This window comes from Stigmatopora nigra, chromosome 7, assembly GCF_051989575.1.
Source record: "Stigmatopora nigra isolate UIUO_SnigA chromosome 7, RoL_Snig_1.1, whole genome shotgun sequence".
Lineage (NCBI taxonomy): Eukaryota > Metazoa > Chordata > Actinopteri > Syngnathiformes > Syngnathidae > Stigmatopora > Stigmatopora nigra.
Genome location: NC_135514.1, coordinates 6,219,510 through 6,245,878, shown reverse-complemented (window position 1 = coordinate 6,245,878; position 26,369 = coordinate 6,219,510). Strand labels below are relative to the sequence as shown.

General features: G+C 36.0%; 1 protein-coding gene across 2 annotated transcripts in view; it reads left to right on the top strand.

Moving 5' to 3' along the window:
* LOC144198896 (CUB and sushi domain-containing protein 3-like) overlaps positions 1–26,369 on the top strand; it is a 161,106-nt gene that overhangs the window by 11,285 nt on the left and 123,452 nt on the right. For both annotated transcript variants that reach the window (XM_077720109.1, XM_077720107.1), the window contains exons 2-6: positions 6,099–6,321; positions 12,947–13,059; positions 15,396–15,590; positions 20,319–20,547; positions 25,998–26,110. In XM_077720109.1, the coding sequence (XP_077576235.1) occupies positions 6,099–6,321; positions 12,947–13,059; positions 15,396–15,590; positions 20,319–20,547; positions 25,998–26,110 (873 nt within the window). The remainder of the gene's footprint in view (positions 1–6,098; positions 6,322–12,946; positions 13,060–15,395; positions 15,591–20,318; positions 20,548–25,997; positions 26,111–26,369) is intronic.

The following is a 26,369-nucleotide window of genomic DNA, read 5'->3' as shown; positions in this document are numbered from 1 at the left end:
TTTGCTTCCTTTATCTTTCCTCCATGTGCTATCTAAGCCTAACTGATGGATAATGGCGTGTGTTGGTTTCCTTTCATGTATGGCCAGGTGCAAAATGCTGCAAACAATGTAAACCATGTTTAAGCATGAGCACCTTGTATTTTATTATATATAATGTTGCAATTGTAAGGATAAAACGTGTGGAAAAATATGTCAAGTTGAGGAGCTTGAAAGTGCATGGTTCAGTACGCTGTTGGATGGTGGGCTCCAACCGTCTTTGAAGAGACACGCTGTGATGTATGAGGGTGAGGGCAAAACACTATGGATCAAACAGTGGCCTTTGTGGTACTTAAAGCAAACCTCTATTCCTTACAGACTAATTTAATTTTTTTTTCAAATGTGTGATATTTTATGCTAACTTATCCTCCCTTGGTCCTGCTAGTATTAACTTTACTTTACAAACTATAGTGGGGGTCGGTCACATGCCGTTAATGTTCAATGCCTTGGTATAACAAAACAGCATTCATTATGCATCATAACAAAAATGTGCAATCAATCTGCTGTTGCCAGTGGTACACTAAAGTGTCCTACAAAAACCTACCTATCAGTTTAGTATGGCAAATACTTCTGAATGCCTGTATATACAAAAACATTCTGGTTGGGAAACGTACCTCTCAGTATTTCACAAATCGTGCGATCACCCAGTTGAATGACATTTCCCTTGCCAAACGCTTGCTTCCGCCCTCACCCAGCACCAAGGTTTCCTTGCTATGCACTTGCCCTTCCATCTCAATGGAAAATGCCTTTACATGTCTTATTCATTTTAATGGCTTCATAAATAATTCTTCTTTTTTTTCCCTACTTTATGTTTCGGTCACGAATTTCAATGAAGGATCGAATCCAAACTACTTCAGACTTATAAAATGAGAACAGATTGATTCACAGCGATGTTTAGTACAGTTTAATTTGAACAAATAATAAAAGAATATCTTCCGTTTTATTCAACTTCTGGAGCCTATGCCTACTGACTATCGGCAGGAGAAAGTGTATGCTCTGAAGTGGTTGCCAACCAATTGCAGCAATGAAAGAATTTATTGATAGATTGTTTTTCTTCATGAATTTTGCAATGAAATGGTTTGATACTAACATGCTGTGAGTCCTGAAAAAATACCCAAACTGTACAGACCAAATATCTGTATTTCATCTTTTGTCTCTCTTCCATCATTTGCCCCTTTTGACTCCAACATTGACACATTGGCTGTAATGATGTCCGTGGAGGGTTGATGCTTCAGTTACTGGCTCTTGAGTTGAAATTCAAAATGCCCTAGCTTTAAAATGTCCTTGGCTTGGAATCCCAAGTTCCTCCTCAAGTATTTCTATTTGCGGTACGTCTTTCACTGTGGTTGAAAGCTTCCATCAAATACATTTAATATTTCTAGAGGTATCAATTCTTTTATATTACAGAAACATAATCTTTTGTAATAATGCTCTAGATTCATCTCACTAATATAGTTAAAGCAGCTTAAATCGAAAATTTCAGCTTCAGCAGTGTAAAAAATGTTTCAAAATTTAAGAAATATCTAAATACATGTGAATTTGATCATAATTTTATTTTTCTAAATTGATTTGATTTTAAATATACTCAATTTTGACAGAAACTTGTGAATTTGTTGAGCCAACCCTCTTACTGTCCCGTGTCATTGCCTTTTTTTCTGATTAGTGTACAATGGAACATATATTTACAAGTTTTCCTCCCCAGAAGTGGTTTTGGAACTTAGACTGGAAGTAGAGCCACATTTTACATGCAAAAGCTTTAATTCGTTCCAACCGAGAAAGAGAATAAAAGATGAGAAATTTGATTAATAAGCCATTAAAATGAGTAAGGCATGGAAAGACATTTTCCATTGGGGTAGGATGAGGAGGCAAATCTTTTGCAGCTGATTATACATGCGTACACCCACACTTTAACACACAACTTATAAACTTAAATGCTGTTACGTTTGCTGAAATAATGAACCAGTGACGATTGCATTGAATTTTTTTTTTAATTTCCCTAAAATGGGTAAGGCATTTGTTACCAAGCTGTTTGGACTATCCATCCTCTTCAACATGAAATGCTGAGAGTCATTATCAACTCCAAATTTGTATTCTAGTCAGAGAGAAACTAATCGGAGGCTCTGTTTTGCTTTATGCATTAGTGAGCGGCTCTACAAGGTGCAAGGGCAACAATACACACAAATGAATGCCTTCTCCCAGGATGCAGTGTGATCACCTGTAAAATATAAGGTCATTCAAAAGGAATTACACTATTGCTAATTTTCCTACTGACACATATTCAGACAGCATGTTATGTGGGCAAAAATTTCAAACAATGCAGTTGTAGATTACACCCACAGTAAAGGAATAGACCTTGTAAGTCATTCATTGATTTTTCATTCGCTTATCCTGACAGAGGTGACATGGGGTGCTAGAGCCCAGACAAATACGAGTCATAGGCAGGGGACACCATAAACTAACAGCCCACCAGTCACAATGTAAAAATTCACCATTCACACCTATGGATAATTTGGAGTGTTCAGTCAACATATTACAATCACCAAGTATGGTAATAATATTATTATATTTTCTATTTGTATCTAAACAAACAGTAATTTCTAAAAACTGAATGTGGAACTGAGAAGTATCTGTGCAACAGCTGTGACTATTTAGGCAGTCAGGCTACCTGCTGAGACTCCCGTGTGTGAATCTGGATTATGTGTACATGATACTGATTCATACAACTGAATCACCTTTTCCGCACTGTGCATTCGCAGCATGTAGTTAATTTGTTTTTTCATCAAACTGTATGTTGGATGTAGCACGCACATGCAGATTGCAGAAAGCTCCTCTTAGCAGACAGCAAAGCAAACAAAGGAAGGGGGTCGGAAGACAACTGAGCCCTGACAGTGGAGCTCTGAGTAGATATGGTTTGGGTTTAAGCAATGAATGCATTTAAGGTACAACCTGTTTCATGCACATGTACTGTTTGTCCTTTTAGGTAATAACATGCGTGCATAATATGTTCTTTTCATAGCTCATGTGTTCCTGCAGCTGGCAGTGCTTAATATATTACAAGCCTGTGTGTTGTGTGACAATTCATTGATTTTGATTCATGAAAGATGGTGCAGCTGGGAAAAAAAGAGAGAAACGAAGAATAGATGCAAACAGAGCTCAGAAAAAGAGAAAATGTATTGTTGAGAGGGATGTAGCCAGGCAAGGAACAAATGTGAGAGAGCAGATCAAAAACATAACAAATGACAGTGTTTTGATAGTTAGAAGGAGGATCAATTTACTCATCTTAGAAATCTGGGTTTCAACACTATTTTGAATGGTAAATTATATGCAAAGTTATACTACTGGCACTGCCTAATTTGTTAAAATTATTTTAAACTTGGTTATGATCTAAGAACATCCCTTAAATTCACTTCATGTTTATGGCACTATACCTTAATTTACCAAAACGATAGTGTCATTTATTTAGCTTGTTTCAATTCATTTGTCACTGTCCATAAAAGAAAGTGCTTAAGATGTGCAGCAGCATTGAAGGCCCTTGAATCAGGCAGTGTCACTCTGACTTTATGACCTAAGGAGAGAATGAACAAGAAATTAGGCAAAACGATCTATTGATCAATATAACAACCTACCAGAGTGTCCATGTAACTTCCTCACTCTTAGAGTACCATTGGTTTCCTTATAACCGCCACAGTTATTTCCAAAGGAAGCCCGATTTTAGTCCATTGTGGAGAAAAGGACAGCATGGGGAAAACTAATTTAGCTTTCTGGAAATGCTGTTACGAATTACGAGGTGATCAGCCGAGCAGCAACAAGATGGACTAAATTGCGGGATCAAATTGTGTCTTGATAGATTGAGACTATCTGCTATTGTGTTTCAGGTGATTAGAGTAAGTTTGGCCGAGAAAAATGGATGGTACAATTTTGGTCAGAATAGCCTTTTAATCAGCACAAATGATCCAATACCTAGTACCACAATCAATATTTGATATAATGGCCCAGTGGACAAGTGGTCAGTGCATTAGCCTCACTGTTCTGAGTCAAGGGTTCGTTCCTCAAAACCAGAAAAAACGAGATGGCTACCAACTTTTTAAATTTGAATAATTCCTGGTCAAATTACCTCATCTTGAACACTAGACCTGGCCCTATTGATACATTTATTTTAACCAAACATTTTCGAAATTGGGGTTTAAATTGGACATGGATTTTCAACTGGACTGGAAAATGGTGCAAAACCAAAGTCCAGAGTTTTTATTTTTTATTTTATGCAACTGACAAAAATCAAAGTTTCTCTCCAATAAGAACTTTGGGGCAGTAATCCATGCTTTACTCACATCCGTGCTGGATTACAGTAACACACTTAATTTTGGCCTCCCTTGCACGTCTCAAGATGGTCCAAAATGCAGCTGCTTGTTTTTTAATTGGAGCTTGTAAATCTGAGCATGCAACTCCCATTTTATCCCCCTCTACTAGTTGTCCTTGATTTTTAGAATTCATTTGGACTCTACTCTCTCAACCCCTCTTGCTTGGTGCTTCAGTTCAGCAGATCAGTCACTGTCAACTTTTAAAACCTGTCTTAAATTCTAGTTTATTCCTTAGTATTCAGCACAGTATGGGACTAGCCTCATATTTTATTGTCTGTTTTATTTGTTTCTTTTTTCATTTACCTATTTGTTTTTGCTCAATGTACCTTGTGTTATATTGTCTTAGCGTTTTTATCTTTCTCGATTTGTTTCTTTTATATGTCTTGATTTGATATTGATGTCTCATACTTGGTATTCATCTGCTGAACATGCTTTATGAAAAGTTGTGTTGAGTTACTTTTAAAAAACTATTTCCAAGTCAGTGCATATTGATTTGCTGCAAATGGGGTATTGTTGAATTTAGTTCTGAAAATTTCCAAGCCTCTGAAAGTAGTGGCCACAAAGTCAAATTTTTCTGACTTTTCATTCTTTACTTTGAAGGAATCTTTTGGATTGGAAAAAAACATGGTTCGTAGTAGTACAAATTAGCTGTTATTACAGTACTAAATTCTACAAGGATGAACTTTTACTCGGCAACAGTAACAATAGTTTGGTCGTATTGGATATCAGTGCAGTATTCAATCCCGTATATCAGGGATGTCCAATACATGAGTTGCAATTGTTTAGGCACATGTTACAATAAAGTATAAGCAATTTTAATTCATACAAAACAGCACGCAATGCAGTCCTTTATCTCATGTGCCCAGAAAGAATACATTCTACTAGTCTGAGCCCCAATGACTGCAATGGTGTGATCAATCATCAGCCATCTTTCAAGCACCTTAAAAAAAATGTCTTTGCACATATACCGCTGCTGTCAACATACTACTCAAAGTGCAGATTGGAGACCAGTTTAACAGTTCTTATTTGGCACCAATAACGCAAACCGAGATTTAATTGTTTTAATTTGATGGTTAAAATCTATCTTTTCTGTCCATGTGTCAACACTAGAGTGCACTCGTGCTCCTGGGACGGGACGTGACAGCTTTCTCTCAGGGTTAATGAATCGATACTTTTGATGTTATCAATTTAATGTTATAGTTGCTACTTTTTGGCTGGGCTTTCCACTTGGCAACCAGCTATTGCAATTGTACATATTATAAATTGCCATACCTGTTTATTTTGAATTTGTAAAAATGTATTCAGAACGTTTATACTGTAATTATCCAGCTAGAATTTTAAACCCAAAGATTATTTCTAATACATTACTAATTTATCGGATTGAGATCCTTATCGGCAGATCTCAAGATCCGATGACTCGGACTCATGTAGAAAAATATGCGATAAAGACTTCCTCAGCAGTAAAGGTCAGCCAGTGTAATAATGTAAACAAAACTGTCTTAACTATAGCAAATAATTATGAGCAATAAGATATAATTATAAATAAGTGACGAAATAGAACCGAATTTTAGCTCTGTATATCATTCATGATACAAATAGGTACATTTCCAATATCTTACTGTGACTGACTCTTTGTTTATTCAGTAACTATTCAGCCATGCAGTTTGACTATATCAATTGAATGTGTTCTTCCTTTCTTTGCAGGTTTTATCCATACTTGTGGAGGCACTTTAAAGGGGAGAAACGGGACAATAGAAAGCCCTGGCTTTCCATATGGTTACCCCAATGGAGCAAACTGTACCTGGGTGATTGTTGCAGGAGATGGCAACAGGATTCATATAGTTTTTCAGTCTTTTGCTGTGGAGGAAGAATATGACTTTTTATCTTTGTATGATGGACACCCACATCCAACAAACTTCAGAACAAGGTAAGTCCTGGCAATATTTGAAATCATTAAGTAAAAACAGTTGTTATGCATTCAGGTGTTGCTTGTTTTAACAAAACGTCATTGGTTAAACTGTCTTTATTGAATCGCTTGTGGGAAAAAAACAAACAAACAAAAAAAACTCCACATTGAGCACCATTGTGGAGACCCTGAAGTAAAGTATCTGTTCCAATTACACTTTGCTGCACCACTGATAAGATATAAACCGTGGCTTGAACCTACTACTACCACCTATATATATCAAACAACCTGTTGAGAAACTTCATTGCAGGGGTGTTCCTCCAAGATTCACTTTTCAGGGAGTCAACCTCAATCAACAATCACAATCGATTTTTTTAGACTGCTAACAAAGCTCAGCAGTTAAGTATGTTGAATACCTATCAATATGTATGGAAATGGTAGAGAAAGAAAGTGAAATTCCACTGAAATCCTATTATTGTGCAATCTAGCAATATTATCTTGGCAATCTACATACAAAACAATAAGAATGGAGATCATTTGATATTCTTTTACATATTATTTTGTCTTTACTTGATCGGAACACTTTGGTTTTGTCAAAATCAAGTTACTTGGAATGGAAGAAAAACATTTTGATTGTTTGTGTAGTGAAGCAAAGAATTATTTGGTCTTGTGTCAACATTTTGCGGGGGCATTCAAGGCCAACATAAAAGCTCACCTCCTCACCCTACAATTTACAGCTCCCTGCCGTTTTGCCTTTTCATGCCAAACCTTATTTTACTTTTGTCTATGAACAAATAGGGTTTTTATTTCAGTCACGTATAGCAAAATCTAGATAATAAAAAAACATTTAAATACTACAATAACCAAAGCAATGTTGAATATTATTAAAAATGTGTACATTTGTGGTTTTTCAAATAAAAATCTATTTTTTTATTTATTTAGCCAATGGTCACAATGCCCCAGAAAGTGAATGGTTTCAAGGTGTCTGAATACTTTCCGTACCCATTGTTTGTTTGTCAAAAGCAAAAGGAAAAAAAACCCTCCATCTGCTTTATTCATTCAGACTACACCCTGACTCAGTTCCCAGTCAGGAGCAGTCACATAGAAAGGAAACAACAATTTACATTGAGATTCATCCCATCACTCGGTGTGAACTGAACGCACGCTGCCAGCAACAAAGGCGGATGATTGTACCATACACAATTAGCAGCTCAATCGGCACCCCATCGATCTTTATTTGTGTATGGTCATATTTAATTTAATTGTATTTATGTGCTCACAAATGATTTGTCTACCTGTAAGGTAGAAATGTTGCCTGGAAGTGAGGATGATTTGCAATTCCTAACAGTTGAGAAAATGATTGTGTGTCTATTTATTAGGGCTTGACCGCATCGTGGAAATATTAATGCCAAATATGTTTGTCTGGCAGTCGTTTTTTTCCCCACACGTCTAGAAACTACTCTTCCAAGCATTTGCTCTGCATGGATACTCCACAATGGCTGTTGCTATTGTTCAGTCTTCCTTGTCCACAAATGTATTGGTTTCTTATGTACAGAATCATTAAACAATGAAAAAAAAGTTAACCTAGGTTGAAATGCGACACAAAGAAAATAGAAACGGACAGACTATTTTATTTTGTTATTAATATAGCCCTTGTATACATGTCCTGGCAGAATATAGAAAGATAAAGAAATGGAAAGCAAAGATATATTGCTAAACAATAAGTGACCATTTATGCAGCTCACACTGATAACACTAAAACAAATAATCCGAGATAACATTAATTTCGATCAGTTTTTTAATGGGATCGACTCCAGCACCCTGTGACCCTGTTGTGTTGAATTTGAATAAATAATTTGAAGTAATGGATGAATTGACGTTTTGTTTTAATTGAGGCAAAACAAATGTCGGCAACATTGACTTGTTGCTCTCAACGAATTTTTTAAATTTATTTCTCACCTAGGGCAACAGGCACAAGTGTGCTACAGCACACAACAGGCTGAAGGTTGTGCGCACAGGCTAGTATCCAAAAACACAGGAAACACAGGCACTAATAAGTCTGCAATTAAGGGAGCAGCAGTGACCAAAATAAATAAAAATACTGCCCGAGGATCAATACAGAAAGAAAATCAGTTGAGAAATATCAGAGGAATAGGACTTATAAACTAAAGTTAGTGTCCACCAGGAGAACAACAAGTACTACTTGAGTGGCAACTTAACAGACCTTGAGCCTGTAGTAATAACAATTTATCGTTGTGGTTCAATATATGAGAATTCAGTTTTATTTTCTATAAAAGAAGACACAAAATAGTGTTTTGTGTCTTTTGTAAATGTCATGTTCTATGAAGTATTTCTTTCAAATACTTTTCATGCTGTAAATCCATACATGTCAACTCATGAATTGAATGTGAACACGGATCTTTCTGCTACGCCTTTGCACATTCTGGCCAATTGTAAATAGAAAGTGAGAGAGAACAAACATGCCACAATTGATTTTTAACTTGAAAAATGAAGTAAACTCCACATTGATATTGATTAGTTTGGTTTCTCCCTCATTTAATGTTACTCTTTGGCCTGTGATGTTATGTTTGTACTTCCTTAATGGTCAAGAATGTTAATTTGGAGTTTGCGGTCTGTTGAGTTTTTGAGGTAAAAGGAAAAAGACATGAGTGATGATTGCAAACACCAAAGCTTACTGAGGTGATCTACTGGATGTGTAGCTGTCATTTTTGCCTCTGCTATGACAGAACACACCATTTGTAGTGGGTGTATGACAGTTTGTTGTGCCCCTAAAATCGATAGGAATTACAATTTTCTCTGGTAGTTGGCTGCCTTTCCTTGCCATATTATTCACAGGGAGTGGGAAATGAAGGGACCTGTTTTGTTGTTGTTTCGCTTTTACATACACAGCTGGACTTAAACTTTCAACCTGTAATTCAAAAGTACAACTCCCAATTAATTGGATTCTCCTACCTAATTTTCTTTTTAAACCAGAACAATCATGAAAAACTAAACACTATAGTCTCTATAGAGTATGGAAAATTACTTTTATAGTCTGAACAATAGCAGTAATTTGGCTGTGCCGACATTTATTTAAGTGATTTTGAAAGTAAAATGCCATGCGGCCATTGGAAAGTGGAAGGACGAGTCTTTAAATCATGTCGTGCTGTTTTTTTTTCCTCTGAAGAATTGACTAGTGGTAAAGCCATTATTCACATGATTTATGAGTCTTATTTAGCTACCGACACTTGACAATAAACTAAACAGAAATGCTTCAATTTAATCGGTGCTTACTGTAAATTAAAGACATTTGATCTACCTAATTTAGCTTCCCTCTTGAAAAAAGCAGGTTAAGGGTATTGTAGTCTCACATTGCCAGTATCTGCAATCAGGGCAGTTTGTTTGAGTATATTCCTTGATAAAAAAAGTAAATAAATATACAAATAGGAAGAGTAAATTAGAGCAACCTCTTTCTAGGAGAAGCAAATAAACTGAGAGAGTTTGAGTGGCCAAAAGAACAATAGCAACAAGGGAAGATGCATGAAAAAAAGGGATTTATAATACTATCATTGTTGCTTTTTTCCATTTAATCCTTCTTGGTGTCATGCTGCTACCAAGCCTCACTAATCGGATGGTAGGAATGTGTGACAACTACCTTTAGGGCTGATGTAGTGTGGTCAGTTGGAAGGAAGCACCACTGCTGTCCAGGCAATCATGTGGGATTCTTTCCAGACACAGCCATTTGGCTGTCACTTTAGACTTGACAAAGTATTATAGCAACCTATGTATCACCATAGATTTTAAATTATTTTGTAAAGCCTGATACTTTTGTTAAAGAAGGACAGTGCTACATCTACTTACAAATTTAATTCATACCAGAAATGGTTTCATAACTTGAATGTTTTAATGAGTAGAAGCATACTTTATCATAATTTGTTCTACTGTCTTCAATACTACATCATAAACCCATTAAAATGATCAAAGATATCAATTTTGTATTAAATATGCATCCAAATGTATGTTGCATGTATGCAAAAAAAGTGAAAAGTATTACCTTTCTGCATTTCGAATCAGCTAAACAGGACATGATTAAAAAAAAAAGACAGCGTGATTGACACAGGCACACAGTTCCATAAAGGGAAAACTGCATTATTTTAAATAGGAAGACAATGTAAAACACTGTAAATGGCATTGCCACATTATAATACAGCTTCAAAAAGCATACATCAGTATGTTCAATATGCTGCCCAAGTATTAGAACATAAATATACAGAATTGTTCAAACTATGCAAAGGAGTAAAGATTCCATCGTCATTAATATGTCATCAGAATCGGGTTTCTTCTGTGATTGTCTGACTGAGGTAGAGCAGTTTCCTGCTTTATGTCTCTCTTATTGAAATATTTAACAACTACCATCTTACCAGCGGTTGATATGCATAATGTGAAACTCTCTCAAAAATTACTAGCATTAAGACAAAGTTAACGGCTCTCCTTGATGTGTGACAATTTAATCCATGTGGAGATATTTTTGCTGCATTTTTCTTACAGTACTGTGTTTATCATTGATTTGATTTTTATCAGTGAACAAATACATGAAAAACATTTTTTTTTCAATAAGTGTTTTCAAAATTGGAATGTTAACAACTTTGGCATTTTTTTAGCACAATAATGGTTTTAAATAACAGAAACATCTCAATGAAGGAACACAAATTACAACCTTTTCTTTGACTGAAGCTAAACTATTTAAAATGGTGAGTCTGGTGTTCACTATTTTACTTTTACCGCAGTTTGCAAGAGTGGGTGGGGAAACATTTGATTGATATATTTTGATGAGCGCGCATGCATTTTGTATAAATCCAGATTACGTTTGTCTGGAAAGAGGTTTAGAAGATCTACCTTTACCACAAAAAAATAAAATAAAATATATCTTGTTAAATTATTTTTTTAGGAATCAATCTCTAACTAATGTAGTTTTCTTCCATGAGAAATTGAAGGACTACTGCATCATAAATGGGAAATTAAATTTTTCATCTGTCTGGATTTTTATCGATTATCTCGCTACATTTTGAAAAACATAGATGTATTTAGCTGCATTAGCATGATAAAATTCTTATTCTCTAGATGTTTGATGGCAGACAACATTGCAATCTAGGAAAAAATGTACTGGATTGTCGGGGCTAAGCTTTTTTTCCTCCCTTCTGTTTCTGTCTGTCGGTTCTTTTGGCCATCAATAAACGTTTGACAGCTGTAAAGAGACTTTAAGTGCAAAGTCTCTAGCTCATCAAGGCCAATTCATCATGGCAGTCCACACAATACTGTAACTCAGCATCTGTTTCCCGCACTCTTTCTGCATAGTTTGCTGCCAGAAGCACATCATAACCTTATTTTTTGTGTTGTCATGGTAATTTCCCCTGCAACACATTATAATAACTTTGTATATTTTTGGGATTAATGTACTAAATAATTCAAACTAAATAATTTGTCAATGTTATTACATTGCAGGTCAGTGCTTTTTAGTCTCATGTTTTAGTGCATTACACATAAACACTTATCCGGGTGGGTGATACGAGACGTGCAGACTGCAATCACTGTTTGTTCTGTCCACCCAGCTTTTTATTTTTTTTTCCTCATATATTAGTTCCTGTTGAAATGCCTCTCACTAATTGGATTGGAGTATATCCTGCATGTTTATTTTTGAAAGTGGGATATGTGTTGATAGTGCTTTATGTAAGATAGCTTTTTAACTGATGCCATTTCCTGGGTGAATAAATGACTTACATAATGGACGAATCAGGAAAACAAATTCATCAGCTAGAGGACTGACATACCAAGCAATCTAATCAAATGATATTTTGGCATTGCTACACAAACTTGAAAACCTAACCATGTAAAAGTACTTTTATCAAAAAACACTTTACTTCCATTACATCCATTTTTGGGTGAAATGGTAGCTATAGTTCCAGCTGCAATTCTAGTAAAGTTTTGGTTGCACCTACAAAGCAAGAGAAAACCACATTACTGAAAGGGATAACAATAGCAAAGGATACATTTTGTTTTATGCTCAAGTTCTGCTCATGCTACACACGCTGACTTAGAGTAGTGGAAGGTCGATATAACGTCAGCAAGTGATGCTGAGGAATGGCCTGCTACACATCTTGTTTACGATGTCGTGAAACCAAATGGATTTGTTTGGACCTGCACCTAATTTGAAATGCAGTAATGAAGCAGTCTGTTACAATACAGTGGCCGGCCTCTTCACACCAGTCTGCAATAGGATGGGTTCTTGCATGCGTTTGAATTGTCTAATGACCATTATATCGCAGGTGGACAAATTGCACGCATATCATCGAATGCTGTATTTAATTAGATACATAATGGGTACTGACTTGTGGTGTTAGGTGTTCACCTTTTTATTTGAAGCAATTATAGCACTGCATACAGAAAGCAAACCTTAGACACACAGACCTAGCCAAATTCTAAATCATTGGTTACTTTTCACATCACATACTGGAAATGCATAGCTTTTTCTTTATGTGCAAATTATTTGATTGCTTTTGTGCCATTGTTGAAAATACAGACTTTATTCCCCCATAATTTTGTTTTTGATCATTGAACATGTAATTGAGTCTTTGTCTTTTGTCCGTAGGTTAACAGGATTTAACATCCCTACACCTGTTACCAGTTCAGGCTCAATATTTTCACTAAGGCTTACTAGTGACTTTGCAGTAAGTGCTCATGGATTCAAAGCATCCTATGAAGGTAAGAACATTATACCTGTCTTCAACTGATCAAAGCATTTGAACATTACATAAACCAAATGAGAATGACCACCATATTGTGTGTTTGCCAATGATCAAGAACCTATTGTAAGTTGTCCAGAGCTCAGGGTAAATGCACCCTAGGTGAGGGAACAGACACAGCATGTCTCTGAACTCTATATGATGAGTACTAATCTATCTTATGTTTTTAATCTTGGTCACTGGAGTCAATCTCTAGAGTCAGGTCTGGAGAGCTTAATGGCCTACACCTGGGACGTGCATCCCAGAAAGACAATATGGCTTATCATTTCAGTACCTCAAAGATGGGCAAGGGGTAAGGTAGGGAGGGACTGAAGGCAGCGAACTTGGAAGATAATGTTAGGACCAGCCGCCGCGTGGTGTAGAGGTTCACTCGTTGTCACTTGTTATATGTAGTTTATCTTGGTGCTTACAAGTCCCTGACAGAACTCTGCATAGTGGATGGGAATGTGCCCTTTGTGTGTTTGCATCAATAATTAAAAATTAAAAAAAAGAAACGAAAGGTTGAAGTCGACATTAGAAGTTTCCAATGTGACTTTTGATCACAGGCCATGATCCCAACATCATAGGTGTTCGAGCCCTAGGAGGAGAAACACGGTCATTCGAAAGGGGGTTTGAATAGATTCCATGCTCATAGATGGAGCCAGATGAATTGTCTCAGGCATCTGGTTAGGATGAGAGGTGAAATATTCTGGGTATGTCCCATAAGGAGGAAGACATGCTGTGAAGACTGAATGACTGAAAATTGGATGAAGTGGCTGTTAAAAGTTAAATCAGGGCTCCCTGCATAAGCAGTGGCCCCATGAGTAGACAGAAACAAGGGAACAAGGACTGATTTTGAAGCTGTACAGTACACCGGGTTGTCTGTAATATGATTGCTCTTCTTCTACTTGAATTCCTAGGTGGCTTCAAAATATCACAGATTTTAATTAACTAAGTTAATCTCATATTAAGCATATTATATTAGCATTCATCCCTCTGAAATCTTCAATTTGTTGTGTCACTCCAGAGGTGTATCCAGGATTGCTTGGCAGATGGCAAAGAGAATTAGTTAAACTAATGAATTAACCGAGGAATATATGATGAAGCCGAGCTGAACAAAGTGGGGACCTGTTGAAATATGAATTATCCTCTTTTTGACCTTGTATGCCTTGTATAGATAATCTCAAATATTTTCAAAATATGTTCTCTTTAATGAGTAGTGAAATATTAGGCCCATTTAATAAATAATTTAATGCACACAAATAATTTTCTTCCACTCTTCCCTGCTGATTTTCTCCCTCTCTGTCAAATGATGATTTTGATTATTTTGTAACCTCTACAATGTCTTTACAGTTTTGAAGATGGCATACAGAGTTTATATATGTGTGGCTTTGTGCCTAGGGTATTTTGCTGTAAGCATTTTTGATGTGTTTATCCAGGAAAACTCTGTTTATAGTTCAAAGTCCCAGTTTTCTTAGTTTCTGAAGTCTGTGCCTTTTAATAATGAATATAGGTACATCTTTTGGTGGAGGCTATGTGGGGGTGTGTGGTAATATTTTCATTACCAGAAAAAAAACAAGGATTGCAATTATTAAAGGTACCTCAATGCAGAAAGATGCTGAGGTTAGATTCTGCAGCCTGCCTGCTGGCAGTCAACCCAATTGAACAATTTGTGGGAACACAAGCACGTTGGCTGACTTGCAATGACTCCTGAACTGATGATGCACTGAGCAGTGTAAAGCCATCCCTGCAGTAGTTGTGTAAGCACGGATTGGAGTTGTTGTTGTTGTTCCACATTCTACTAGGTTCCTGAATAAACTGCAAAATTGCCAATATGTCTTGTTTCTTGTTGCGGATAACACTTCACTTGCCAATCTGACAATGAAGACCAAACAAGTGAATTCCAACAGAAGAAATAGCTGTTTGCAAATAAGCAGTGACCTCTATCTTTAAGTGGGATGAAATTGGATGTGGTTGGTCAACATGAAAAGTAATGGCACATCCACATGACTTCTATAAACACTTTTGTTTTGTGACAAATAATCTAATACGTTACTTATTCAGACCAGTTAAAGATACCTACTATTCAAATTATCATTTGTATATTTTTGTATATGTACATTATATTCTTCATTTTGTACATGTAAAATGGCTTTCTCCTCAAAATTCCAGTGTTGAAAAATCTGCAAAATCAAGCCGGACAATGATAAGCATTGTTGAAAATAGATGGATGAAATATCCATTTATGAAAGATGACTAGTTTTGAGCTCTCTTTGAACTTTTTTTCTCTCTTTTTCCTTTGTTCCTTATTTTTAGAGCTCCGAAGCAGCTCATGTGGAAATCCGGGTATTCCACCTAAAGGCCTATTGAATGGGACCCAGTTCACTGTGGGGGCAAAGATCCGTTACAGGTGTATCTCTGGTTATGTCCTAGATGGGCACTCACTGCTCACCTGTGTCACTAATGCAGCTGGTGTGTCAGTGTGGGACTTCCCTGTGCCAATCTGCAGAGGTAAGTAAGACCGCCCTGTCCTGTCCCGTCCTTTTGAACTGTGATGTGATCATTGAAAAATGGTTGACCAAATCATGTTTTGGAGGAGATGTATTATACCGTCAGTCGGCGAAACGTTTTTCGGCGAATCGTCCAAGTACCATTTTCATTATGTTTATAGATATATTGCACACCCAAATCCTTCAGATGAATGGCATCTTGGACTTATTTACATAGCAGAGAGAAAAGGCCTTCCTAAGATTTGACACATTATTCATTTGGCCTTGGAACATGTACAGCTGAAATATTAACTATCAGCCTTTCAATCTTCCCGGAGCTGTGGCTGCTTTTCCACAACTCGAGTGAGTTTGTGGGTACCAGCTGCTGGGAACATTTCACCCATTCTATTTTTGGTCAACTGCAATATCTATGACATGCTCTGCTGTTTGCTTCCCGGACTTGTCTGTAATTGATTATTCATAACCATGAGACAGTTGATCCACTTGTTTCAAAGGCTAAACCCATTGTCAGAGTCCATTACCGATCCATTGTCTGTATATGAATGTTATTATTATTATTTTTTATAAGTAATGGTGCAGCACAAAAACTGCTCAAAACAATTCATGTGACTGTCTTGTTGCAGACACCTTGTCTTCACGCTCAGTTTTAGTGCACGAGATGCACTCCAAAAAAGAAAAGGGCAATTAGCTGAAGATTTTTTTCTGCATACGTCTGTCAGTTATCTCTACAGTGGGTGACCACTTGCTTTTGATAATTGTTCATTTTGCCTACAAGGGTAGCTAAAAAAATCCCTTTTTTTCATATTGCCAGATCTCAATTTGTATTTATTTTTTTCGACTTGGTATTTCCATATATATAATATTTTTTTTCTGATAGATTAAAAGAATCCATAATACTAGAGTTGAACAATTTCCACTGCTAATGAAGTAGATTATTATTATTATTTTTATACATGAACAAGACACTGCCCTGATTAGCTGGCCACCAATTCAGGTTGCCCCTGCCTGTTGAACATAGTTGGCTGGGAAAGGCTACAGCACCCCATGCCCCTTTGGAGAATAAGCGGTTCAGAAAATGAATGAATGAAAACAAGGACACAATAAATCGTTTTCTTTACCACAAGCGCACCTCAACATCCGTCCGCCTTGAAAGTGAAAATCCAGAAGGTTGTCTTACCTCTTTCCTTATGCATATTTTTGAGGATGTCGAACGGCAGACCTGACAGATACATAGTAATCTATCACTACTGAATTCCATTTCAACAAGAAAGTAAAGATACATCCTTGAGCGAAGTAATATTGAAGCGGTCTAGAAGGGTTGTAGAAAGAAAGCTTGTTATACAACAGGCTACAGAAACTCTAAAGGGAGCAGCTATGTAACGGGAAATTAATTATTCTAATAATGAAATGCTGCAACCCTTTGGACCATTCCATTTCCTTCATCTAAATTGTCTGTGGACATTCATTAAACTTGGCAGTGGGACAGAAAATTGGGGCTGTGTGGCGCACAGTGTGTCTGTAACAATGTAGTCTATTGATACAATGTTAATTTCGGTGAAGCTCATATCAGCAGATTAAAACATCATATTGGAGTATTTTTTTTGTCGTTTTACACTGTTAATTTTTTCCACTCACTAATTTTTAAAGTTTATTTCCATGTACATATGTTACAAAGTCTCACAATGATTTCATAAATAGTTGAGTTGGCTTTTGTGTGTGTAGGTGTGTGTATATGTATACATATACATATATGTATGATGTATGTGTAGATGTAGATGTAGATTCTTAGTTATTTTCATTTCACAAATCACTTTTCCAGTCTTTCCAACATTTAAAGGTCTAACGGTCTGGTAAAGGAGGATTTAATTTAGACATAGGGATTATTACAAAAGAAAAAACACCTTTGGTGTTATAAAATATTAATCCCCAATTCCTCTCTACTATCGGGGTGAATAAGTCTGTGTAGGAAGACAAGTGTTATATATCTTATCAAAGTCAATTGAAGACAGGTTTAATCCGTCCTCAAGTAGCATTAGATTACTGATGGCGGAGATGCAAATGAGCTCAGCTAAAGCAGTTCTAATCCTCATCATCTTTTACTCTCCACTACACAGATTTTTTTATGAGACATTTCCTTTTTTTTTTTTATTTAAAACCACATTATGCTCTAATGGTTTTCTCATGAATACATGTCACGTCCTTCAGCGGCAATTTTATTCTTGCTGAACTTTGTAGGATATTTGCACTTCCTTCAGTACTCCTATATAGTGCCTAGCAACCTTGTGAATACTTTAGGGTATCTAAATATGAATATACAAAACCTGCAAGGCAGTATTGTAGTGAAGAACCCATTTACAACTCTTTGAAAGATTTTTGTGCTGCTGGAAAGGGCTACTGGCTCATGATTAACAGAAGCGTGGCTTACTCTCACAGAAACTCTAAGAAACCTGCCTTGCTACGCTAGTCAGGCAATTACTTCCAAGGATCTAATACCCTTGCCCAATTTGACTAATCTTCAACTCCAGATACATTTTATTCATGAGTCTTCCTTTCTCAGTACTGGTAATTGTGGTGGTAGAGAGATTCTTTTTTGCTTTACAGTTCATTTGATGATAGACTGACTGATTCATTCAACTTTTCATAAAACGTGTCTTGATTTCCAAATTTTTAATTGTTGGCAATGTGTGTGTCTTTGGGGAATTTATTCTTATCTTTTGTAGGCCTGGGTGATATGAAAAAAAAATTATCATGATAAAAAACAATTAGTTAATTATTACATCTTATTTTTCAAATTTGAAACTTCAAACTTTTGTGAATACTTTAATAAATGTATTTCCTTTTTATTCAACTATGAAAGTAACTACTTAAGATTACTTAATAAGAAAAGAGAATATAAAATGATGATGATTTTAAAAAGTATTTTTTCTACTGTTGTGCAATTAAGATAAGACACTACCTCCTTTCACTAAGAAAATTAATGAATAATATAATCTAATTATTTTCTTATTCTTTTGTTGCAGAATATTTTTATCTGGTTGAATACTACACTTGATTAGAGTAGAATAGATTTCTATTTAGTTAGAATAATTGTGATTATGGAGAGATAAATCAAGTTTTTAAAAAAGATAATTGAATAAATTGTTCAAAAGAAAAAGTTGAGACCTTGCTTAAATGTATAGGTCATGTTAAGAGAATTTCCTCCTGCTAGGTGTCATTAACAGGTTGTATACTAAATGTGACTGCTGCACACCAATTATTTTAATATCACTTGGCCCTAGGATAAATGCCAATGTTAATTTCTGGTTGAATTTTGAAATCACTTTCAGAAATATTCGAGGTGTATTATATACTTCTGACTTATAGCTCTGTGCCATGATTTCTTTTATTGTTTTTTTTGAAAGGCCAACTACAATGAATAAATGAAAGTGCCTTTGGCGGAGGTTCTATTGGAGTCATGGAGTGAATGTCAAAGCAGCTTGTCTCATTCACCATCTCTAACCTCGTTATAGAGACTTTGATCAAATGCTATGATTCTGCAGGGATATAGCTAACTACAACTCTTGCACCAGCCATTTTTTTTGTCTATCTCTCTCCATCATATTCCTCGTTCCTTGTCCAGCTATGGAACAAAGTATACAAAATGATTCAAGGCTGGGTACTTTGACATCCACTATTGATCCTTCAAAGACTCCTGCCGCCACAGCATGACAGTTAAGAGTTGAATTTGATGAAAACTGGGAAACCCCTGTCATCATTAGAATTCTTAAGAGAATAATAACTGATAAAGGGATAGAGCAGGAGGTTCTGAAAAATATAGAGGATATGAGGAACATGGAAAAGAGAGGAAAAAGAAATGAGTAAATTGTGAAAAGATATGCAGAGTGAAAGTCAGCCGCTACTATATAAGAATGCATTAAAATTCAACCGATGTGCCGTTTTCTTCAAATTGGAAAAAAATGTACAATTACACGGAATTTTAAAGGCCTCTTAATCACCATTTGCTTGTTTCCTGCAACGTGGGAGTCTACTCCAAATGGCGCTAATAAAACGTTCCATAAAAGTGGAAATTTTCTGCCCTTTCACATAATCTGCTGCAGAAAAATGATTTGACCACAGATGACAGAACAATAGTGACTATTCAATCCAACTGTTTTATCTCATCTCATTTTCTAAACCGCTTTATCCTCATTAGGGTCACGGGGGATGCTGGGGCCTATCCCAGCTGATTCCGGGCCAGTGGTGGTGAAGACCCTGAATCGGTGGCCAGCTCACTTGGTGACGGGCAACCATTTATGCTCAAATTCATACCTAGGGACAATTTAGAGTTTCCAATCAGCCATGTTTTTGGAATGTGGGAGGAAACCGGAGTACCCGGAGGAAACCCAAGCAGGTGCGGGGTGAACATGCAAACTCCACACAGGTGGACCAACCTGACCGCAAAGAAAATTTACTTGTTTGCTGCCATTGCGAACAATTAAAGATAAATCCACATTAACTGGAAAATCTGTCTCGGTTCATTCCCATTAAAGATACATCTGACTTCCATTGATAGAAGCTGAAGATTTTAAATTAAAAATATTGTCATTGCCAGAATTCACACAAGGTTTCCTGCTATTTTAACATTTTGTATCTCAAAGCCGAGACACATTATATATTTTTTAAATTAAACCTTGATGACATGTACATTTTTTTTAACCCTCGTTTTTCTTTTCTCTTTGAAACCTTATAGCGGAAGACACATGTGGCGGAACCCTGAGGGGCTCCAGTGGCTTTATATCCAGCTTTGATTTCCCCAGTGGGGGCTCTCCTGGTGCTGGAGGACTAGGCAGTAGTGGAGAGTGTAAATGGACCATCCTAGCTGACCCAGGAGATACCATTTCGTTGGTGTTTACAGAATTCCAAATGGAAGAGAAGTCTGATTACCTTGAAGTAGAAGGATCAGAATCACCAACAATCTGGTGAGTAGGGATTTGACTTTTATTTAACTCTGAGTACATCACAGATATGTATTTAACAGCTGGATCAGGATTAGGATGATAATATGTTAATACCACATTTGACACCACACTAAAAAAGATTAGTTTTAATTCCAAAAAATGTAATGCAAATTACAAGGATTAACCAAACATGTTAAAGTCTTTGGATTATTTACATGACATGATCCCTTTCATTTAAGTAGTGAGTAAAATCCATGATAGTGGGACTATAAGGGACAGTCCACCATGTCTGGAGAAAAAAAGGATAATAAAGGGTAAACAAATTGGGATTGATTCAAGGCTTGTATTGTGATGGGATTCAGCATAATTGGTCACTTTTAGTTACCAAACCCAACATTTGGACAGTGTCACTTCAATAATGTGTGCCAATTTTCTGATGTGAAAATGTGATGAATTTTATTATTTGTGCATATGTTTATTTATCTTAAGGAATAAGAGTCTAACTCTTAAGAGCAATTTTTACTTTCGTTTTTAATGTTTCTCAGTTTTCCCTTACCAATGTTTACATTCACAATTTTAACCATTTTTTTTCTTTAACTATACATTTTATTCGGCATTAGAGGCCACTTTTTCTTTTGAAGCCTTTGGAGACATTATGTTTGAATTTCAGGGTGTGTTTTGCCTACTATAACTGCGTTTCAGAATACAAATCACAGGAAAATAGTACGATTAGTATCTTTAAAATTGAACCAATTTGTAGGAATAAGTTCAAATTGTTAGGCACAAAAAAAAGACAACCAAGTAATCACACTGAGCAATTGTCCTCTGCCCATAAAATTAATTGTCCTTACTCCCACTTTTTATTTCTCTCTGACTGGCCATCAGCTAAATAGACGTTCAGATATCTTTGCACACACACTTGCTGGTCATCAACAGCCTGGAAACCTAAAAGTTGGCCTGCACACCAGCTAGGATTTTTTGTTGTTATTTTTTTTAAAGACAAACGAGCATGAATTTTAAGGAAAGAGACAACAAAATATTCCAAAACCAATTCTGCCATTTTACAACATGATTAGACTATTGATTACATTTGACTTAATTCAAAAATCATTCAATTACCAGATCTGTTAACCCATTTCATTATTAACACAACATCTAATCAATTGCAGGTAAGAACATTTTCTTGAAATTGAGTGGGAACAAATTCTTCTACATTCATCCTAGGCTATATTCCCAGTGATTGGCTGGAAACCCATTAAGGATTAATTTATGTTGCCCCATCTACTACCCATAGTTGCCTTGGTTAGGTTCCAGCACACTTGCATTCATTATGAGGATTAGTGGTGAGAAAATTGAATGAAACAACACTCTTGTATTGTACGCACCCCATAAACCCTTCAAAAGCTAATTTGATTTTGTTCTCAAGTATGTTTTATTTAGTATTGTCTTCATTTTTCGTTTTGCTCATACCCATACTCAAAAACGGAAGAATTATCCATTTATAAAATTGATAGTCGTCGATTTCTTGAAAGGAGGACTGGATGCAAATTTCACATTCCCTGATTAAAGACAAACTAGTTTATTGATTTTATGGTCTTCACAAGGTTGGCGAGAGGCTATGTTTCAGTCAAGGTAAAACAGGAAAAAAATCAGTTTCTCCTGACTCTGACATGTGTGTGTCAGGGCCAAAAAAAGACCTCTTTGTTTTTCTTGTGACCTTTTAATATGATTGCAGAGCTCTGATCACAAAGGGCAAAGAGAACAAGCTGTGGATTGCTTCTCAGTGATACATTTAATTGATACTGTGATTGTGGACAAAAGTGTATATTTGCAGACAAAAAGTAAAATCTTTTTTTGCCTTTACCCAATATTCTTATCAATATTAATTATTGTTACTGTTATACATCGAATTTTGCTCCTGACTCCAGTGTAGGATTTTCCCCATTGATTATTATGAGTTTGATTAGCCATCTTTTTTTATCATTTGACACTTTTGCCCTAAAGGCCTATGTAGATTTGTAATTTATTCAGCTCACTATGCTCCCGTCCAGCCATCATTTAATCAAATTTATTTACTTATTTATCCATTTTATTTACACAGCCACCTTTTTTAGGCCCTACATTTTCCTGTTAGTGTTTAATATAGTTAAGATGACATGGCAAATAACGTTTTTGAACTGTAATCCATCATTGGTTAAACCAATCAAAAAGCACTATATATTTATGCCCAGAAATTATAAAAGCAAAGCTATATTTTATGTTTGTATAGGAACAAAATCAACAGCCAGACTGCACGAGTCAGTGATGGAATGGCAGCAAATAGCCTTTTTTTCCCCAATTGAACTTTTCATCTTCAGTCACTCAATATGCCCTAAAGGAAATACACACACTTTTTCTTATCTTTTTCAGGAAACTGGGCCCTTTTATATCCCAAGTAATTTATTTCTTTTCATGACAGCTACAGTGGCGAGTGGCACACGTTGTTTAGTGAGGAAGCCTTTTCTTCTTTTTTTCAGCCAATAGTTTCTCTTTTGAAATTTTGAGCAATGTACTGTAATGCATTGTTTTTAGAAACTGACCATTTAATGCATCCAATTCACTGAGTATTTCTCACAGAGGAAGCAATACTTTCCTCTTCTTCAAGTCCTGGTAAATGGTTGCAATTTGCCTGCTTTGAGCACCACATTATTTTATTTGTATTTTTTCTTTTCTTTAATGGCATTTAAGTAGCTCTGACTCAACACATCACAGTGTAGTAAATGAATGAATATTCCACAACTGCAAATAATAGAACAGAAAAAAAAACAACAGCACCGAGTTATTCTGCCCGACTTTGGTACGGGCAGTGTGGGGTTAAACACTGGACATTTTGAACTATAAAGTTTGTTTGAATACAATCACAAATTTTTCTGAACAGTTACTTTTAGACGTTGCTTTTTCAGGTTTTACAAATTATCAGAGAGGTGTATTTGCTATGAAAAGGACACATGGTTGCTAACTAGGTGAAAACAAAGAACGATATGGGGTATTGATTTATGAAAATATTCACATTATTAATTCACTGGAAGTTGTGTATTAGTGCTAAAACATAGTTATTAAATGAACTGGCCTGATGAGTGATTTGTTTGTCATTTTGCTGGAGACCATAAAGTGGAAAGAGCAGTCTCTTTCCCATCTTCTTCGGCTTTTCTTTTAAATGTTTAGTCCAGAGGTCATTCAGCAGTAAATGCCAAATAAATTACAGACTATGGATAAACAAACATCTGACTTGCTCACACAATGACAGTGACCGTGTCTGTGCATACACATTAAATGAACCAAGAAGTTATCTTGTTGTTTTTAGACACTGCACCGTGCTCCAACAGTCCCAAGCCCCTATTAAACAACCAGCATTTGTGTATTTGTGAATAGTTGTGTGTGTTTGTTGATAGACAGTGCAGGGATGGCGAGACAGAACAAATTCGGAGATGGTTCGCCAGAAAAAATGAAAAGCCCCCTGGCAGTATTAAATCTCTACCAGAACATTCGTGATGCTGAAGCCAGCACGCTAAATAAAATGATTTATCTAGAACGCCGTCAGAACCAGGAAGGTAGAGCATACCTGTCAACCTCGAACCATTTGTGATCTTACCAAATTTTGTTTTCGCCCTTACATATATGTATAAATACATGGAAAATCTTACCACTTTACTTTTTTGTAAAAAATCACGAACAACAAGTAGAAAATGCCAGAAACAGCTGATCAAATGAAAGTAAACATAAACAAGGGAACAGGAAACGGAAATCACATGGTGAAAGTGTTACAAAACGAAATGTTTATCATGATCTTTTTTTTTTAGCCAATCAGAGGCGCCGGTACATATATCACTTGGCAGACATGCGTTTCCGGGAAGAAACAATGGCGGATGGTGAAAAATGGCTAGAAAGTGCCTTAATTTATTTTTTTTTCTCAAAATCACCGTTTAGCGTACCATTTTCATGTGTACAGCGTACCAATATAAAAATGGGCTTTCAGTTGTACCAATTACGGCGAGAACGTACCAGTTGACAGGTATGGTAGAGTAGAAAAGAGAACACTGACAATGATTTCCAGTTACTTGCATGCAGTCTCTGATAGGCAACATAGATTGCATTTGTTCCAAAAGATCCGTTGTTAGCTGAGCTATAGTAATGGAACAAATAAGCATCAAGAAATGGTCATCAGCAAGCTCGCATGGATTTTTGTGATGCTTTTCCAGGCATTGACCAAACTTTCATTTCATTTCTATGGGATTTCTCTATCCAGTGGACTCTTCTATAAAAAGTATCTTTAATAGGGTTTTGGTTGGTTTGCCAGTTCAAGACCTTTTACTTTTTTTACCCTGCCAAACTCAGTGGTACTAATATCTGGCAGAAGGATTTTTCGTTTATATTTTCGTAAATGATACATGCGCTCTAAATTGATTGCATTTTAAAAGAAGTTGGCTGGCATTTTATTTTTAATGCCCCATTCTTTTGGCACCCTGGGTCAGCTGTGAGCTGTTGCTTAAACTGGCTGACCAATGTCATATGGTTTCCAGCCAATTGTAGGATTTTGGAGATCGTAAGTGAAATAGTAATGGAATGGATTTATGCTTCTACTACCATTTGCTTTTTTTTTTTTGTTAACTGGAGTGATGTAAACTGAATTAGTATGCAAGACCAAGCTAAGACATTATCTCTCTAGCGTGCTTCAAAGATGAGGCTGCATTCTTTTTATTTTTTTATTTTTGGGATCATGAGATGTTTTCCTTATACATATTTTATGATTTTAATTACTTTGTTGGGAGTTATTCTTTGTCTCATCAGTCCATAAAAAGAATATAGTTTTTTTTACCCCTGAAAACACATGCAAACATTCATCAATGCAATCAACCTTGTAATGACTGTAGAAATTGGACTAAATACTATTTGAACCTGCAGAAATTTTACAACATGGGTATTAGAATTGCTCTAATGGATTACATTAAAATAATTTACGTTGCATTGTTTATCTCTGAACATTTGGATGTTTAAAATAAGTCCAACTTGATTTCATGTAATATAATGTCTTTATTATTTTTTTGTAATCCACTGGTGTTGATAAACACTTTACTATGAGTAATTTCAAATAATTTAATGATCTTTATTGTTTTCTTGCATACACTAAACTCATCACATTATGTTAATTATATACAGTTCTACAGAACTGGGATGAGCTACACAAAAACTTCACCAGAGGACAATACACCACTCCATAGGCAAACAATCAGATGACATGTATGCTCAGGCACCGGGATAAAGTACTGAAATGTTAATTTTATTTGTTCTGTTACCACCGGTTGCTGTGGAAACATTACTAAAAATGATACCAGGTTTTGGTACCCATGCCAATTTGTCTATGCACTCTTTTGGTTTTTAAATTACACAATATGTCATTAACCTGAATCTTTTCCCATTGTGTATATCTTTAGGCTCACCGGGATGAATATCCCTGCACCCATCATCAGCAACAAAAACTGGCTGCGGCTGCATTTTGTGACTGAGAGTAACCATCGCCACAAAGGCTTTAGGGCGCAGTATCAAGGTGAGAAACAATTGCTCAATTCGCACAGCACTAAAATGAGAAGCTCTACACGAAAACGATGGCCTAGCATAATTTAAGAAAAAAATATTTACCAAAGAGTGTTTTTGATCTTTCTTAGCAAGATGTTAAGCAGTTTTATTAATAGCCCTTCTGTCGCATTTGCTATTTATTTCTAGTGTTGACATCAAGGGGCCTTTGTAATTTAACATTCTTTTGTTAAGCTCAGGAACTTGTCCTGCACTGCATTCATATATTTTTG